This window comes from Puma concolor, chromosome B2 (genome assembly GCF_028749965.1).
Source record: "Puma concolor isolate L17-30 chromosome B2, mPumCon1.1.hap2, whole genome shotgun sequence".
NCBI classification, from domain to species: Eukaryota; Metazoa; Chordata; class Mammalia; order Carnivora; family Felidae; genus Puma; species Puma concolor.
This window is the reverse complement of record NC_141671.1, coordinates 100587269-100605526: the sequence shown is the minus strand read 5'-3', so window position 1 is coordinate 100605526 and position 18258 is coordinate 100587269. Positions and strand designations below refer to the sequence as shown.

The 18258-nt window shown below is 36.9% G+C and overlaps 1 protein-coding gene across 2 annotated transcripts in view; it reads right to left on the bottom strand.

The window, feature by feature from the left end:
- The window catches only part of FIG4 (FIG4 phosphoinositide 5-phosphatase), a 135036-nt gene that overhangs the window by 99729 nt on the left and 17049 nt on the right, over window positions 1–18258 (bottom strand). For both annotated transcript variants that reach the window (XM_086707562.1, XM_025925317.2), the window contains exons 2-5: window positions 17566–17664; window positions 16210–16333; window positions 8072–8228; window positions 3402–3452 (exon numbers count right to left, since the gene is read on the bottom strand). In XM_086707562.1, coding sequence (XP_086563688.1) covers window positions 3402–3452; window positions 8072–8228; window positions 16210–16333; window positions 17566–17664 — 431 coding nt within the window. The remainder of the gene's footprint in view (window positions 1–3401; window positions 3453–8071; window positions 8229–16209; window positions 16334–17565; window positions 17665–18258) is intronic.

Sequence of the window (18258 nt, the reverse complement as noted above, 5' to 3'; positions counted from 1 at the left end):
TAAAAAAAAAAAAAAAGAAAGAACAAAGATGGAGGCATCACACTTTCAGATTTCAAACTTTTTTACAAAGCTACAACATTCAAAGTAGCGTGGCATAAAAATAGACACATATGTAGATCAGTGGAATAGAACTGAAAGCCCAGAAAGAAACCCATGCATACAGAGTCAACTATTTGACAAGAGAGCCAAGATGACACATGGAGAAAGGATAGTCTCTTCAATAAATGGTGCTCGGAAGACTGGATAACCACATGCAAACAATGAAGTTGGACTCTTGTCTTACACCACTCACAAAAAGTAACTCAAGATGGATTAAAGACTTAAATGTAAGACCCCAAACTGTAAACTTACTAGAAGAAGACAAAGGGGAAAAGCTCTTTGACATTAGTTTTAGCAAAGCTTTTATGGATATGACACCAAAACAACAGGCAACAAAAGCAAAAATAAATAAGTGGGACTACAGCAAACTAAAAAGCTTCTGCACAGAAAAAAAATCAACAAAATAATAAGGCAACCTATGTAATGGGAGAAAATATTTACAAACCATGTATCTAGTAAGGGGTTAATATCCAAAGCACATACGGAACTCATATAACTGAAGAGCAAAAAATTAAAAAATAAAAAATAAAAAAAAAACCCAAACAAAACAACACAAAACATATCACCAAAACGAAAACCAAACAATCCAATTAAATAATGGGCAAAGGACCTGAATAGGCATTTTCCCAAAGAAAATGCCCTACAGACACATGAAAAAATGTTCAACATCACATCAGGGATGCAAATTAAAAACACAATGAGATTGCAACTCATATCTGCTATAATGGCTATTATCAAAAAGACAAGAGACAAGTGTTGGTTAAGCTATGGAGAAAAAAGAACGCTTGTGCACTGCTGGTGGGAATGTAAATTGGTTCAGTCACTGTAGAAACTGTATGGAAGTTCCTTAAAAAACTAAAAATAGAACTACCAGGGATGCCTGAGTAGCTCAGTTGGTTGAGCAGCCGACTCGATTTCAGCTCAGGTCATGATCTCAAGGTCTGTGAGTTCGAGCCCTGCATCAGGCTCTGCACTGACAGCACAGAGCCTGCTTGGGATTCTCTCTCTCCCTCTCTCTCTGCCCCTCCTCTGCTCGCACTGTCTCTCAAAATAAAAAAATAGAACTGCCATATGATCCAGTATTCCCACTTATGACTATATAGCCAAAAGAAATTAAATCATCATCTTAAGAGATATCTGCATACCCATGTTGACTGAAGCATTATTCATGATAGCCAAAACATGGAAACATCCTAAGAGTCCAGAAATAGGTAAATGGATAAAAAGGATATGGTGCACGTACACACACAGATATCATTCAACCATAAAAATAAAAGACAGAAATCCTGCTATTTGCAACAACATAGATGGAACTTGAGGGCAGTATACTAAGTGAAATAAGTCTGATTATTTCCATATGTTCTCACTTCTATGCAGAATCTAAAAAAGCCAAATAAGCTGTGTACTCGTCACACGGTACAAACTCCCAGCTATAAGACAAAAAAGATCTGGGCATCTAATGCATAGCATGGCAACTGTAATTAACAGTAATGAATTACAACCTCAAATGTGTTAAGAGCACATCTGGAATGTTTTCAACACACACACACACACACACCCTCATAATTATGTGAGGGGATGGAGGTGTTGACTAACCTTATTGTGGTGATTATGTCATACTATTTATGTGTATCTAAACATCACGTCGTACACCTTAAATTTATAGATGATATATGTAATACCTCAATACGCGCAGGGGTTGGGGGGGAGGGATGTTGATTTTCGACTTTTAAAAATCAATTTTTTCCTAGTTAGAGTAACTGCTTTATTCCAGCCGAATCTTAAGAATGTAGTATATGCTTTTTGAAGCTTACTTATCAGACACAAAAACCTCAACCAACAAATTTTACTTATGGGATGACTTGGCCAGAGAGCTCAGTGTCAGGATACAAACGAAGTTGAAATCATGGAGCAGAGGACCATTTCTAACAGCACCACCAAGTTGCAGTGATAACTTGCAGATGCTATAAACATAAAATTAAGCAACAAAGACAGAGAAGCAGATGACTGAGATAAACACAATGGAAATATACATTCAATAACATTTGAGGAAGTGAAAGTTTTTTCTTTAGGAGCCCTTCAATATATACTACTGTTAAAATAATGAACTCCCTTCAGTTTTATGAAGACATAACCCATTCTATATAGTAAACACGTTTTTCTTTATTTCATAGGTAAACAAGTGGTTAACTGTATAAACAATTTAAAGGGGCGCTGGGGTGGCTCAGTTAAGCGTCCGACTCTTGATCTCAGCTCCGGTCATGATCTCACGGTTTGTGAGATCCAGCCCCACGTGGGCTCTGTGCTGATAGCACTGAGCCTGCTTGAGATTCTCACTCTCCCTCTCTCTCTGCCCCTCCCCTGGCTCACACTTACATGTGCTCTCTTTCTCAAAATAAATAAATAAACAAAAAAAAGTGGCTAATGTTAAAAAAATTTTTTTAATAAATTTAAAATAATGCATCAGTGCATGGCATCAAGAGTTACAACACTCTAGGCCCTCATTTAGTCCTTAGCACTCGTGTCCTTTTTGGTGCATGCTATTTTGTGTTCTACCTTTTTAGTTTGGATATTACAGCTGAAAGAATTTTCCACTTAGCACAATAACCCTGTATCTCCTAGGCCTACATATTGGCCACATCAGTGGTGGTATAATACTCTATCACAATGTTCTGTTAAAATTTACTTGCCTGTCATTCAACTATTGGTATTTGGGTTGTCCCTGCATTGGCTGGCTTGCTCGCTTGGGGCTATCATAAACAGAGAAGCTATAAGTGTCCCTTTATAAACAGGAATTAATATTTTCTCTCCTAATTTATTTTCTTAGGATATATTTTCACAAATACTTAATGCTACATTCCTCTTCAGGGAAACTATTAATTTACAATGGCATTAGGAGTATCTTGGTATTGCAATAGTTCTTCCTATCCTGAATTTGTTTTTAATTTTGCTAGATGGTTAACTAAACATTGAACTGTGAAATGGTTACAACTCTGTATTAGAAACTGAATGCAAATTTCATTTTGTAATTAAAAATTACAAAATAAGAATATTTCATTAAAATTCCACCTAAAACAAAGAGGATGTTTATAGTGAGAACAGTTGCCCTTTAATTTGCCCATTCAATTATAAGATTTTTAAAGGGAAGAAATACCTGTACCTTTATGTTTTTAGATGAAATAATTTGGCCAATAAAAAAAATAAAGGAAGTACTATTGTGTCCTCTGATTTTGTTTTTACTTCCTGGAAAATAATATAAACATTTAAGTGACTAACAAGAGAAAAACTAAGTTTAGACTTACCTAAAGTAAAAATTGCTAGATAGGTCCACATTTTGAAAGATTCGTAGATACCTAAAAAGAAAAGCATATTACATTCACTTAATACTATTATTTTGCATAGCTTAATTATACTCACATATACATTTATATTTGTGAATACTCTCATTACAACTGAGGAATTCAGGGGCCACCTGGCTGGCTCAGCTGGTAGAGCATGCAACTCTTGATCTCGGGGCTGTGAGTTCAAGTCCCATGATGGGTGCAGAGATTACTTAAAAATAAAATAGTTTTTAAAAACCCTGGGGAATTCAATCCATAGCTGCAGTAGGGATTTCATCTGAAGCAATTTCTAAGTCTGTTGATTGTCCCTTCAGAGACCCTTAACTTTATAGTTTGACCACTTCCTCATCCCTGATTGTGCCAGAGAGGGAGAGTCATGTACTGAGATGTGGGGCACTTAGACTCAGGGCAAGACAGAAGTAAATACTGTTCTTGTTTTTACAATTATGTGCTTTGCAAATGCTTTGCAAATGCTTTGAGGTTGGAGAGAGGAGAGTAATGAAAACAAGCAAAAATGTTCGTGGGTCACCATGATTTTAAGTTGTAAAGTTTTTCAACTACAAAAAAAACAAAAACAAAAAACAAAAAACAACAAAAAAACCCCAAACGTACAGAATAAAATATCTGCATATCTATCCCTCAGGATTAATACATGTTAACATTTTTTCAAATTCTTTCAACTTTTTAAAGACTTTTGATCACAAACGGGTACTGAGTTTGTTAAGCATATTTTCTACAAATATTAAGATGATCATAGGTTTCCCCAAAATATTTTAATGTAGTGAAGTGCTCCAGCAAAATTTTCTAGTGCTGATACAACCATGCATTGCAGGGATAACCTCTACTTCTCATTTTGTATAAAATGTTGAGTTGTACTGTATTTGTATTTCCTAATATTTTACCAAGTCTTTTTTTAAGTTTATTTATTTACTTTTTAGTAATCTCTGCACCCAATATGGGGCTCAAACTCATGACTCAAAGATCAAGACTTGCATGCTCTTCCAACTGAGCCAGCCAGGCACACCACCAAATCTTTTAACTTAAGTGACTTATTGCATTAGATAGTTTTATAAATACGTTACAAGTTTTACCTATCTAGTAATACTACTTCAGCCTACCTATAACAAACTATTAATATAATTGTATCTTACTCTGGATAATGTCCACTGCTACACAGTATTAATCCTACAGTAATTTCACTCTTTATTTTAATAAATAATTTTTTAATTTTTTAATTATTTTTAAAATTTATTTATTTTTGAGAGAGACAGAGTGTGAGCTGGGGAGGGGCAGAGAGAGAGAGAGAGAGAGAGAGAGAGACAGAATCTGAAGCAGGCCTCAGGCTCTGAGCTGTCAGCACAGAGCTTAACACGGGGCTTGAATTCACAAACTGCTAGATCGTGCCCTGAGCCAAAGTCAGACACTTAACCGACTGAGCCACCCAGGTGCCCCAGTAATTTCACTCTTTAAAGACAGTCAAATCGGGGCGCCTGGGTGGCGCAGTCTGTTGAGCGTCCGACTTCAGCCAGGTCACGATCTCGCGCTCCATGAGTTCGAGCCCCGCGTCGGGCTCTGGGCTGATGGCTCAGAGCCTGGAACCTGTTTCCAATTCTGTGTCTCCCTCTCTCTCTGCCCCTCCCCCGTTCATGCTCTGTCTCTCTCTGTCCCAGAAATAAATAAATGTTGAAAAAAAAAAATTTTTTTAAAGACAGTCAAATCACTATATAGAACAACATAATTTGTTTTACCATTCCTGGCTAAAGAATCATAAAGATGAGGTTTATAAGTAATAACCTCTTCAACTTTTTCTCACCCCTTACATTCACATGTGCTGGTCTGATTCACTTTTAAAAAAAAATTATTACTGAAGTATAGTTGACAAAAATGTTATATTGGTTTCAGGTGTACAACATGGTGATTTGACAATTCTGTACATTACTCAATGTTCACTATGGTAAGTGGACTTACCATCTGTCATGATACAACATTATTACAATATTATTGACTATATTCCCCATGCTGTACTTTTCATCTTCATGACTTATTTATAACTGGAAGCTTGTACTTCTTAATCCCCTTCACCTATTTCACCCATCCTCCCACCTCTGCTCCTATGGCAACCACCAATTTGTTCTGTATTCATGAGTCTGTTTCTGGTTTTGGTTTGTTATTTGTATTGTTTTTCAGATTCCACATATAAATGAGATCACATGGCATTTATCTTTCTCTGTCTGACTTATTTTACTTAGCGTAACACCTTCTAGGTCTACCCATGTTGTCACGAATCACAAGAGCTCATTCTCTTTATGGCTGAGTAATATTCCATGGTGTGTGTGTGTGTGTGTGTACACGCATATGCACCACATCTTATTTATCCATTCATCTATGGATGGATACTTGAGTTGCTTCCACATCTTGGCTACTGTAGATAATGTTGCAATAAACATAGGGTTGCATGTATCTTTTTGAGTCAGTGTTTTTGTTTTCTTTTGGGAGTACCTAATTTACTTTTAATCAACATACTATGTCTTCCTGTAAGATATGCAGGATATAATTTTTTTCAGTTAGTATAAGACAAAGGACTACTTTGTTAAATTCTTATTTAATCTGAATAAGTAAATAATCTGTAACCAATTATTTTTTGACAACTCCATTTCCATATAGCATCAAAGACAGAATCATGAGAGTCCAAAATCCACTAAGAGGTTCTTAAGCAAGAGAGCCACACCACCTTTAAATTTTGGCTCATGTATCTAGAACAACACTATAGAAGTATAGAGTGTAACTAAAATTTAAACTTAAAAACAAATAAGCATGCCTAACTTTGTTCCATTTTAACCTTTATTATGTTCATAATAAATAAATTTATGTATTAAGATAAATCAATTCTATTCTTTTCTCTATCAACTTATTAATAGCCTTTTCCCACATTCCCAAGGCTCCCAAGGCTCTAATTTCCCTCCAAAACTTTTTAAAGATTTCAAATCTACAGAAAAATTGGAAGGAAAAATAGTACAATAAATCCCATTATGTCCTTCGTTTGAATTCACTGTTAGATCTCTCTCCTTAAACACACACATGCACATACCCTCTTTTTAAATACACAAGTATGTTTTATTTTCCTAAAGCATTTTCAGTAAGTAGCAGGCATGATGACACTTCACTCCTAAATATTTTAGTATATATCTATTATGAACAAAGATAATCTCCTAAAAAAGAATATCATGGGGCGCCTGGGTGGCTCAGTCAGTTAAGCGGCCGACTTTGGCTCAGGTCATGATCTCGCAGTCTGTGAGTTCGAGCCCCGCGTCGGGCTCTGTGCTGACAGCTCAGAGCCTGGAGCCTGTTTCAGATTCTGTGTCTCCCTCTCTCTGACCCTCCCCCCTTCATGTTCTGTCTCAAAAATAAACATTAAAAAAATTAAAAAAAAAAGAATATCATTTTTACACTTAAAATTTAATATTGATTCAGTACCTCCTAGTACATAATCCATGTACAAACTGTGCACATGAAGTTCTTTGCAGCTCTGTGTGTAAATGCACACACCTGTGTACGCACACATACTTTTTTTTTTTTTTTTTTCAACGTTTATTTATTTTTGGGACAGAGAGAGACAGAGCATGAACGGGGGAGGGGCAGAGAGAGAGGGAGACACAGAATCGGAAACAGGCTCCAGGCTCTGAGCCATCAGCCCAGAGCCAGACGCGGGGCTCGAACTCACGGACCGCGAGATCGTGACCTGGCTGAAGTTGAACGCTTAACCGACTGCGCCACCCAGGCGCCCCCGCACACATACGTTTTAATCCAGGATCCAACAGATATTCATGTGCTGCATCTGGTTGTCATGCCTGTTCTAAAATCTAGAACAGTCCTCTGGCTTTTTCGGTCTTTGATGACACTGTCATCTTTAAAGAGTTCAGGACAGTTGTCTTACAGAATGTCCCACAAGATGGGTTTGTCTGATTATTTCCTCATGCTCAGATTCAAGTTAAATATTGCCAGAGGGGAGGGGGTTGGATTGGAGGATGGGTGAAATAGGTGAAGAGGATTAAGGGGTATAAACTCCCAGTTGTGAAAGAAATCACAGGGATGAAAAGTACAGCACAGGGAATGTAGTTAATAACACTGTAACAATGTCATATGGCAACAGACAGGAACCACACTCATCATGGTAGCACAGCATAAAAAAACAAATACATATATATTTTTAGCAAGAAAACTATGCAGGTAATCTGTGTCCTTCCCATTGCTTCACACCGAGAGGCAGATAATGTCAGTTTTGTCACATGATGCTAAGTTTGAACATTTGGGTTAAGTATGTTTGCCATTCTTTTTTTTTTTCTTTGTAAATAAAAAGATTCATAGAGTCGATGTTGAGACTGAGTGAATATTCTTCCCTCAATAACATTTCACCTAATGCTTTTAGTAGCTGTTGTTGATCCTCACCTGATTCAACTGTTGTAACAGAGGTTAATAATAGACCTTGGACAAAACTACAGAATTCTGAGCTAGTATTTTGCATCTTTAACATAATACCTATAATATTTTGACTGTATTTTGTTTCCTAGTTGGTCTACCACATTTAAAAACAACAACAACAACAACAAACAGTAGTTACCACTGCTACATACCGGGCTTCATCAGGATGAGTAACTCGTACAGAATCGTTGGGTATATAGATCATATTTGTATCTTCAACCTTATATATTGCATGACCTCCAATATCTGCCATCTTCCTCCTTTTAGTTATTAATACAATATAATAGCCTTCTAGAAACCTCACAAAACCTATGCAACAAAAAGAAAGATAAAGTTTCCTACACTTAGTAATGCTTTTAGATATATATTTAACATTTATTTATTTTTGAGACAGGGAGAGGCAGAGCATGAATGGGGGAGGGTTAGAGAGAGGGAGACACAGAATCTGAAACAGACTCCAGGCTCTGAGCTGTCAGCACAGAGCCCGACACAGGGCTCGAACTCACGGACCATGAGATCATGACCTGAGCTGAAGTCAGCTGCTTAACCGACTGAGCCACCCAGGCGCCCTAGATATATATTTAAAAGGCAAAAGTTTTCTGACACATTTCCTACTTTATTTCTGATTCACAGCCATACACATTTTCAGTGGTATTATAATTAATCTCCATACTGACATATATCTCACTTAAAAAATACTACTCTAAACCATTTTATCTCAGTCATTCTTTTATATTTAGTCTCATTCCAAATAGGATTGATGTGCTTTAAGCAAAAATATACATAAGATTAAGGGGAGTTGGTTATTTAATAGGTATAGAGTTTCATTTCACAAGATGAAAAGTCCTAGAGATCTGTTGCACAACAAGGTATGTATAGTTAACATTATTATACTGTACACTTGAAAATGGCTAAGACTGTAACTTTTATGTCATATTTATACACATATGCAAACTAAATCAATATATATACTAGTAAAAAGTACATAAAAGCAAACAGAAAACCAAGTAAGTTTTCAGAAACTTACAGTACTGTGCTAACATGCACCTGTGAATCTCGATGGGGGATAAAGATTAAGAACCTCATCCTCTTTTTTAAAAAGAAATTAACCAGGGCACCTGGGTGGCTCAGTCACTTGAGCATCCAACTTCAGCTCAGGTCATGATCTCACTGTTCGTGAGTTCGAGCCCCTCATCAGGCTTGCTGCTGTCAGTGAAGAGCCCGCTTTGGATCGTCTGTCCCCCTCTCTCTTTCCCCTCCCTGACCCCCATTCACAATCTTTCTCTCTGTCAAAAATGAATAAACATTTATTTTTTAAATAAACAAATAAAAATAAAAATAAATTAACCAAAGGATAAGTTCTGAGGAACATACTTTGGGACATGTTGCTCAAAAGGAAGAATAAACTTCATAGATTCCTGATTACTAGTAGCAAAACCCAACTGGAGCCACCTTTAAAAAAAGAAATTTATATTAAGGGTACTGAGGTGATCCAAGGTACCAATGGGCAACAATATGATTGGGCCTCCGAAAAACACCTAGTGTCAAGATCTGAACATGTGCTCCATTCTTCTCTCTATATATAGACTAGCCTCCTCCACAGACCAGCCCCTTCCACTTCTCTGGAAACGTGGTGGGAAACACAGATGCTAACAGCTCTAAGTTTTACGCCCAAAAGCTTCACTGGAAAAAACAACTTTTTTTTATCAAGTTCAATTCCAGAATTCCTAGGAAAGGACGTGGACTGGCCCAACTTGGATTGGGTGCCCAGCCCTGGACCAATCAATGGTTGCCAAGGAAGAGAGTCACACCGCATCGGAAGCCATTTATACAATAACGAGGTGACTTCAATGGGACAGGGAGAGGTGGAGCCAGATCCCAAAAAAAGTGGAGGGTTTCAGCAAACAATATATCCAGTAAACTGCATATCCTTCATGCAATCTTCCACAGGTATCACCTGTGATAGTTAAGCTTGAAAGTTGGAGCATTATAAAACTATATTTTATGTCAAATCATTGAAGTGCACATGTTGTACATGGGTGATTAAAGACCATATGTGTTATGTTTAGTAGCACTAAGTTCTTAGCAACACCCTACTTATTGTATAGTCTTGGTTAAATTTTTTTTGGCTCCCAGAACTTTTGCTTTGGGAGTGAAAACTAACTCCCTTTGGGGGGTAGGGGTCATTTCCAAAATGGCAAAATGAGGAGACCAGCAGACCCTCTCTCCAGTGAAACAAACAAAACTGGTAAAATTTATAAAAACAAAACAAAACTTTTAAAGTTTCTGGAAATTGTTCTAATGGCATATAACAAATGGAGAAATATTTATTCAAGAAAATCTACTAAACCTTGGTAAGAACAGCAAGTGTGTGACATCTGAACCATAACCTACTTCCCTTTCACACCTCTCTCCCAGTCTGGTGTGACTGGATATCAACTCTGGGCAGGTGTAACCAAGAGGACAGTGTTTTCCCTCTCTCCCTAGTTCTCAGTCTAAGGCCAAGGTTTCTGCTCAGAAGGTGCAGGCCACCAGAATGTCTCATCCCCTCCAGCTCTGTGTTATAGGAGCTCTATTCCCAGGTAAGCTCTGCTGAGATTGGGGAATTCCTTCTTCTCCCCAGCTCCTACTTGTAGAGACTCTACCCCAGCATGACTGGTCAAGAATACTGGGTCCCCACTGCCCTCACCCCAGCTCACTGGTAGCAAGAGTCAGATACTATCATACAGCTGACTTCCTATCAGAAACGATGGAGGGCACAAGGCTGTAGGATAATATATTCAAAGTACTGAAAGAAAGAAAAAACTGTCAACCAAGAATCTTATATCTAGCATAATTATCTTTCAAAACTTTCTCATGTGTACATGTGCATGTTCTCACACACACCTGCACTATCTCTCTCTCTCTCTCAGAGTGTTATATTCTGTAACGTCTGAGCTAGGATTTGATACTATGAATTTTTTGTTCTAGAATTGACAAATACCTAATGTCTGTGTCTTGTTATTCTCAGCTGACAAAAAAAGGAAACTAGGAATTGACTATATTAACATAAATGAGCTAAAATATACAAGAGAAAAAGCTACTGAGGAAAAAACACCATTAAAAGAGTGAAGCATACTTATATTTTAGAGATCCACAAAGTGCAAAGTGCTTCTAAAAAAAATGTTCATTTACTCCTTTCTTTGCCTTAGAGACTGGCAAAAAAATTCCCTGACTAAAGCTGAAGGACGCAGGAATAGGGAGGAAAAGAGCTGATGACAATCTCATTAAAAGCGAGTAAAAAAGAAGCTATCCTTTTACAAGGATAAAACTCATAAAAGTAAAGCCCTTGGAAGCAGCAAAAAAACACTCAAGGGTTTAAATAACAAGTATTTCCAAAATGAATGAATTTTCCTTTCATTCTTGCTATATATTTACTTTTTATTGAAAAAAAGATCTCTAATAATTTCTCAATCTATATTCCAACTGAATTTTAATTTTATGTTTTTTAGCTCAAGACTATTTATACCATTCTACCTTTCTCTTCATAATCTGAATACAAGGAAGTAAATATATTGCACAAAAGAGACTTCTACCAGCACAAATGCCTTCGGTTTATTATAAATGAAATTCTTTCCTTCTTCCTTTTTACTACCAACTGGAAATGTCACTCTCATTTTTAAAAAGTTCCTATCAAATACAGCCAACAATTAAAAGACTTCAGAAAGGCACAGAACATCTGCCAGGAGTTAGCCTATTCACCACTTAAACACACCAAAATCAGAACAAGTTTTTTCATCTTCATTCTGTGTACTTATGACCCCAGACCAATTTCACTGAGCACTTCTCAGAAGCCATGATGACAGTCATCTTGCAAAAGTGATTTCTCTCTCTCCCCATAGAGAAGGCATTTTTCATTTGAAATGGACACCGAGCAAAGTATACAGAAAAGGACAGTATAAAAGGATGCAGTGGGAGTTCTGGTGGCTGGAGAGGACCCCACCAGCCCACCAACAGAGAAGAATGCAGTGTCCCACTTCAGGGGTCACCACCATGCCAGCTAGTCATTATCTTAAAAGCCTTTAGGGAGAACAGCACTCTGGCAGAGAAGCATGAAAAACCTCCATAAGGTACATAGGATCTAGGCACAAGGGAGCCCTCTAGAACCAAAGTGACGCTCTAACACCAAATCTACTGGTCCCTTACTGGTCTGAGGCTCACACTATGTTGCTGTTATCTTCATTATTATCATGGATCTGCAATCCATTTCTTTTTTTTTTTTTTTAATTTTTTAAATGCATTTTTGAGAAAGAGAGAGAGAGAGAGAGGAGGGCAGAGAGAGAGGGACACACAGAAACTGAACCAGGCTCCGGACTCTGAGCTGTCAGCATGGCTCATGCTCACAAACTGTGAGATCATGACCTGAGCCCAAGTCATCCCTGAAATTCATTTCTAAGTGTGCTGCTTTAAATAACAACTGTGTCTTAGTCTACAATGATACTTATTCTACTACTCCCCTTCAATATGCTAGAAACTTAGAACAGTATCCTCTGACAGGCAGAAAAAGGACATTGACCTGAAGCTATGTAGCAAAACGGGCTGGGATGTCACAGAGCTAAGCCTAGTAAAGACTATAGGTAACTAGCCACCAACTCCATCCATGTGCCCCAAGATCAAATAAAACAACTTTGGGAGGAATGCTCTCAAATGGGAGTGATCCCATTCAGTGGTTGCCCAAACCTCCTGCTGGCTATCAAATAACAATGGAGTGGGTCAGAAGTGTATAAGGTAGACATATGACTAGATCGACTCATATCTAGGGACCAGCGACGATCCATGAGCTTTTCGTGAGTACCACACCCATGAAAAGACAAGAAAACAAGTGGAAAAAGTAAGGATTTAGAAACTTTAGAGCAATTTGAGATTGCTACAACATCCAAGTGCATCATCAATGAACTTGCCTTGAATAGGGCATAGACTAGTTTGGGTCTTACTGAACTTGTGTGATGAGTCACATGTGCTCCAAGCTGCAGGCTAGTTATGCACAGTAGGATCATGTGTTGGTCTGTGACATTTCTGTAGAAACACTCTGGTCCATTACTGCAGACAACTGAGAATCACTGCTCTAGATTCTTACAGATGATGAACTAAATTAACCGTGATAACAGTCTAAAAACATTCCAGCAAAATACTATTCACAAATTACACATGCTGAAAAAGTTAACTGAGAAAATATTTTGGTCACAGAACAGAAGAAAACCATGCTATTCACTTCTCATATGTATTATTTTGACAACCAGACTATATATTTTTCAAAGATAGGCACTTTGCGTTTCACTGTTTCAGTATCCCTCACAGTTTCTAAGACAGGACTTATGAAACAAATCATAGATTTCCATTAACTCTCTATTTACTCTTTCAGTGATCCTAAGCTTCACTGACATGGTCGAACAAGAATACATAAAATATATTTCCATAAAACCAATACATCTTTACTTAGTACATTATTGTGTCACTTTACTGGTAGGTCAGTCTGTCAGTGACTTCATTATCCAAGGATAGTCTCAATCGTAAGAGGTCTCTAACCGCAAGAGAAACAGCTACCGCAACACCTACGGATGTCACCTCTATGAGAGACAAGAAGACACCTTCAGCCTTCACCCAAAGTTTCCTAATACTTGTGTATAAAATAAATTATCTGGTTACAAACCTGGTTATCAATTGATAAAAATCAAGCTCTGGTTTTATAAGTTTAGTTATCGATAGATAACTCATTTTAAAACGAGGCAGGGAAAAAATAAATAAATAAAATAAAACGAGGCAAGGAATACTGCTAAAAGCAAATATGCCAAGAACAATGAAGGATGACTAAAGAACCATAAAAACAAAACAGTATAACGGTCTAGAGACCATTTAATGTAAAGGCAAGCTGCCCAATTCAACTCCAGAATACCCAAGGGTAGCTATTTTTAAACAGTTCAATAACTGATCTTCACTTCGTTACTCTTCATCATCGAGGAAGGTTCAATTTTGGATAATAAACCCTGGCTAATGAGGCATTCAACATTACATTCACCTGAGGAAATTTCCGTTTTAAAAAAGTATAAGTATCAGCATTGAAAGGAATAAGTTTAACCTATTAAGTAACTAATACTGAAATTAAAACCTACTATATTTAAGACACATTGTATTTCCAGGGTTTGTTTTTGTTTTTGTTTTTGTTTTTGCCTTTACTTTAAAATATACATGGGGCACCTGGGTGGCTCAGTCATTAAGCAACCGGCTTCGGCTCAGGTCATAATCTCATGGTTCATGGGTTCAAGCACCGCATAGGACTCTGTGCTGACAGCTCTGAGCCTGGAGCCTGCTTGGGATTCTGTGTGTGTCTGTCTCTCTTTCTCTCTGCCCCATCCTTGCTTACACTTTGTCTCTCCTCTGTCTCTCAAAAATGAATAAATGTCAAAAAAAATTTTTTTTAATAAAAAAATAAAAATAAAATAAAATAAAATAAAATATATGTAACACTGGGGCACCTGGGTGGGTTAAGTGTCAGTTAAATGTCCAACTCTTGATTTCAGCTCAAATCATGATATCACAGTTCATGAGGTCAAGCCCCACATCAGTCTCTGTGCTGACAGTGTGAAGACTGATTGGGATTCTCTGTCTCTGCCCCATCACACTTGCTCTCTCTCTGAAAATAAATTAATTAATTAAAAAATATATATGTGACACTTAAAGTGGAATTTAACACTTACGGCATTCATGGAATTTAATTAAACACATGAACTCACTTGACATACACAGACGTGCAAACATCCATAAACATTTATCTGTTAAACATGTAACTTCAACATACTTGTCAAGACTGAGCAGAAGGTGTAAAAAAGGGGCCAGTCCAAAGAAGAAACCAAACACACCTACCACTCTTGACCTTCCCTGACAGCTACTTAGACACAAAATGGACCTGAAGGGATTACATATGAAGAGCTATGAGAGCACATGGAGAAAAACTTCAAATATGGCAGAATATAATCAAAGTTTCAACAAATAGTGTCCCAAAATAGAAAGTGCTAATCAGAAAAACATAAGCATTTGAAACTACACAGCACAGTTAAGTCCATGTTAATTTTGTTAACATCTATAGATACTATCACTCAGTTAACATTGCATACAGTCCAGCTGGTTTAAAGAGCACAAAAATAAAGTTGTTAAATGTTTAAAAAAAAATGCAGACTCAAAATAAGGCACTGCCATCAGAGAAGCAATCCCATACAATTGTCCTCTGCCTGGCTTCCAAGGTCCCATGCAGTCTGGCCTCACCCAACTACGTGCCAACATTCCAGGACCCAGGGACATCTTCAAGCCTGTGCCCCTGCCATCGTCCCTACTGGGGTTCTTTCACCCTCTTCCCCACATCCATCCAAATCTTGTTCCTCCTTCAAGGTCCAGCTGGAGTCTCACTTTCCCCAGGAAATCTTTCCTGGTCATTCCTGGTCCAAGTCATCTACCTCTTACATAATCTCCACCCCCATGTAACTTTTCACTACACAGCTTGGCTCTTAACCACAATGGTGGACTTGTCTTGCATGTATTAGATTTTGTCCCTCATCCTAGTGTAGTCAGCCTAAGACTCCCAGAGACAAATCCATAGTACGGCAAAGACAGGTGTACTGACTCATTGCAATAAGGGATGATGTACACATCAGAACTGTGGGACAGATCTCACTACTGTCCCAAAACTAGACAGCAGAATCCATAAAAGCCAAAAGTATATCTACATTTGTTTGTGAATAAATGAAGTAAAGGGGTTATGACTGAATTTGGGGGAAGGATGCAGGCTCTGTGCTGACAGCAAGCCTGACGCGGGGCTTGAACTCATGAACCATGAGATCATGACCTGAGCCAAAGTCAGTCACTCAACCGACTGAGCCACCGAGGTGCCCCAGAAATCCCTGTTAATTTAAACCAGTTTTACCAGTATCTGTTTTTCCAGCTGATGAATGGCAGGGCAGATGTTTATAGTCCAAGCTAATTTTTTTTTTTTTTTTTTTTTACTTTTTCATTCCTCAACATGCCCGACAACAGACTTCTTAAAGGTCCAAACCATTTCTATATTTATGCTTACCCTATATGAAATTGAACAGCACTTGGCAGATACTATAGGCTATTTGATATCTGATTGATGGATAATGAAATTGAAACAACCAAAGCCACAGATTATGGGTTATAATTACATAACTACATAAAACTATCTTTTAGTAGTCTACATAGAGGAAAAAAAAAAGTAGTAAGAAGGAGATACATTTCTTACCTACAACACCAAAAGCTGAAACAGCTCGAAATAACCCAGAGGATCCTTTCTGTCCCATCTTTGTTCTATTTCCTAGATCCAAGCGGCCAAGAAGTTCTCTCACTTCTTGCTGAGTATATACATGCTAAAAATAAACAAATTCAATCTGTAAGATTGTACTTATTCTTTAGATGATGTATTGCCTATAAGAATCACTAGCTATTTCATGGAGAAGCATATAATAGTGCACAACTAAGCTATAATTTTTAAAAGCCAACAAATTCTTTAATATTAGCAATTACAGTTAGTTATTGGATCACATGCTGCTTTACCAAAAACTTGTGTCAAAACCTTATCTTCTAAACCATACACTTAAAGGCTCCACAAGACAAATTTCAAGAAATCTATGAACACCTCAAGACTGTGTGCAAAGGTTTAATTGCACAAATATACTTTTATTTTTATAAGGCTCATAGCTTTTCTTAGATTCTCAAAGGAATCCCTGATCAACCCCTTCTATCTCCAAGTAAAACCAAGAATCGATACAGTATATTAATAAAAACTCCCAGAATAGGAGAGTGAAGAACAACCATATCCACGAATGCAAGAAATCACAATATACAATCTATCTAAAATTATTATAACACAGAAAATAGATTTACAAAGAACTTAGTGAAAATGGGTTCCAAACTGTAGCTACCAACATATTTGAGAAACCGGCAATCTACATGGATTCAAAATGTTCACAGACAGAACTTCAATACAAAGGGAGTTAGGTTCTTTCATTTGAAAGAGTTACAATGAACTGTTCAATATCACCACACTGTATTTCACTTTTGACTAACAGTCTCACGTTTTTGTGCCACCTGAATCAAGTCTGTATTCCTGCTCTAGATAATATAACATCTGGAAAAGAACAGCTTAACATTTCTCTCATGCATCAGAACATCACCTAGAGGTGATTTTTAATAGAATAAAAGTCTGCAGCCCAGACTTAATATGAAGTAGCTTCATATCAAAGCATAGTAATAAATAATCTCTTCGGTAGATGCAATATTAAGAGTTACATTAAATCCTTAAAATGTCACTTCTAAAAGAAAATATACTCATTATCTTATCCAAAGAGTTTGCTTGGTGAAACAAATCAAAACGTATCAAAGCGCAATTCCAGCATACTTTTTAACACCAGTAATTTCTAGAAACCAGATTAGAGATTTAAATTCCAGTCAACCATAAGAAATAATTGTAATTTTCAGATGCCTGATTTAAAAAGGAAAAAAATATATATACATCACTAAGAGCTGTGAGGCTCTTTCATATCCTTTAAACAACAGGTACAAAAGTTTCTGTTTGTATTCAGGTTTGCAAGATACTTACCCTATCATCAATTATGACCAAATCTTTTGGTTCTGTTCTATCAATCTTCAAAACACGATATTTTGTTTCTGCATGATTGCTCCCAACTAGAAAGTATCTCTATAAATGACAAAGAAATGTCATTAGTTTTTGAATGTGCTTTGCCTTATACACATTTTATAACTACTTTGGTTTTTGAAATTAAATACTGTAATAACGTCAGGTTACTTGAGAAAAGAAATATTTCTGTTAAATATAACTGGCAGATTCTAAAAGTTCAATTTTAAAACTGAAAAATTCTTAGTGATGTCATGATAAACATTAGTCTGGTATCTTAAATGTATGTGGTAACCATGTCAGATTAATTTAATCGTATTATATAGAGATTAACCTAACTGATTTAGAGACTGATGTTTAAACTTTGCCAGGAAGAAGCAGCTCTATAGTAAGAATTAGAAAGCTCAACACACAATTAGTAATGTTTAGACAATTATAGCTATGAAAATATTGAAATTTTATCAAATAAATCTTTACAAATTTTCTGTACAACACCGAAAATGACTTTAATATAGTAACTATAAAAATCCCAAAGTCCTATAAAAGATTTAAAAGAGTGTAGTTTCCTAAATGGCTTTTTGAGGCTACAGGAGGAAATAATAAATATTCTTTTTTTTCTGAAATACTTCTTTGGTGCATTATACCTAAACACTTTAG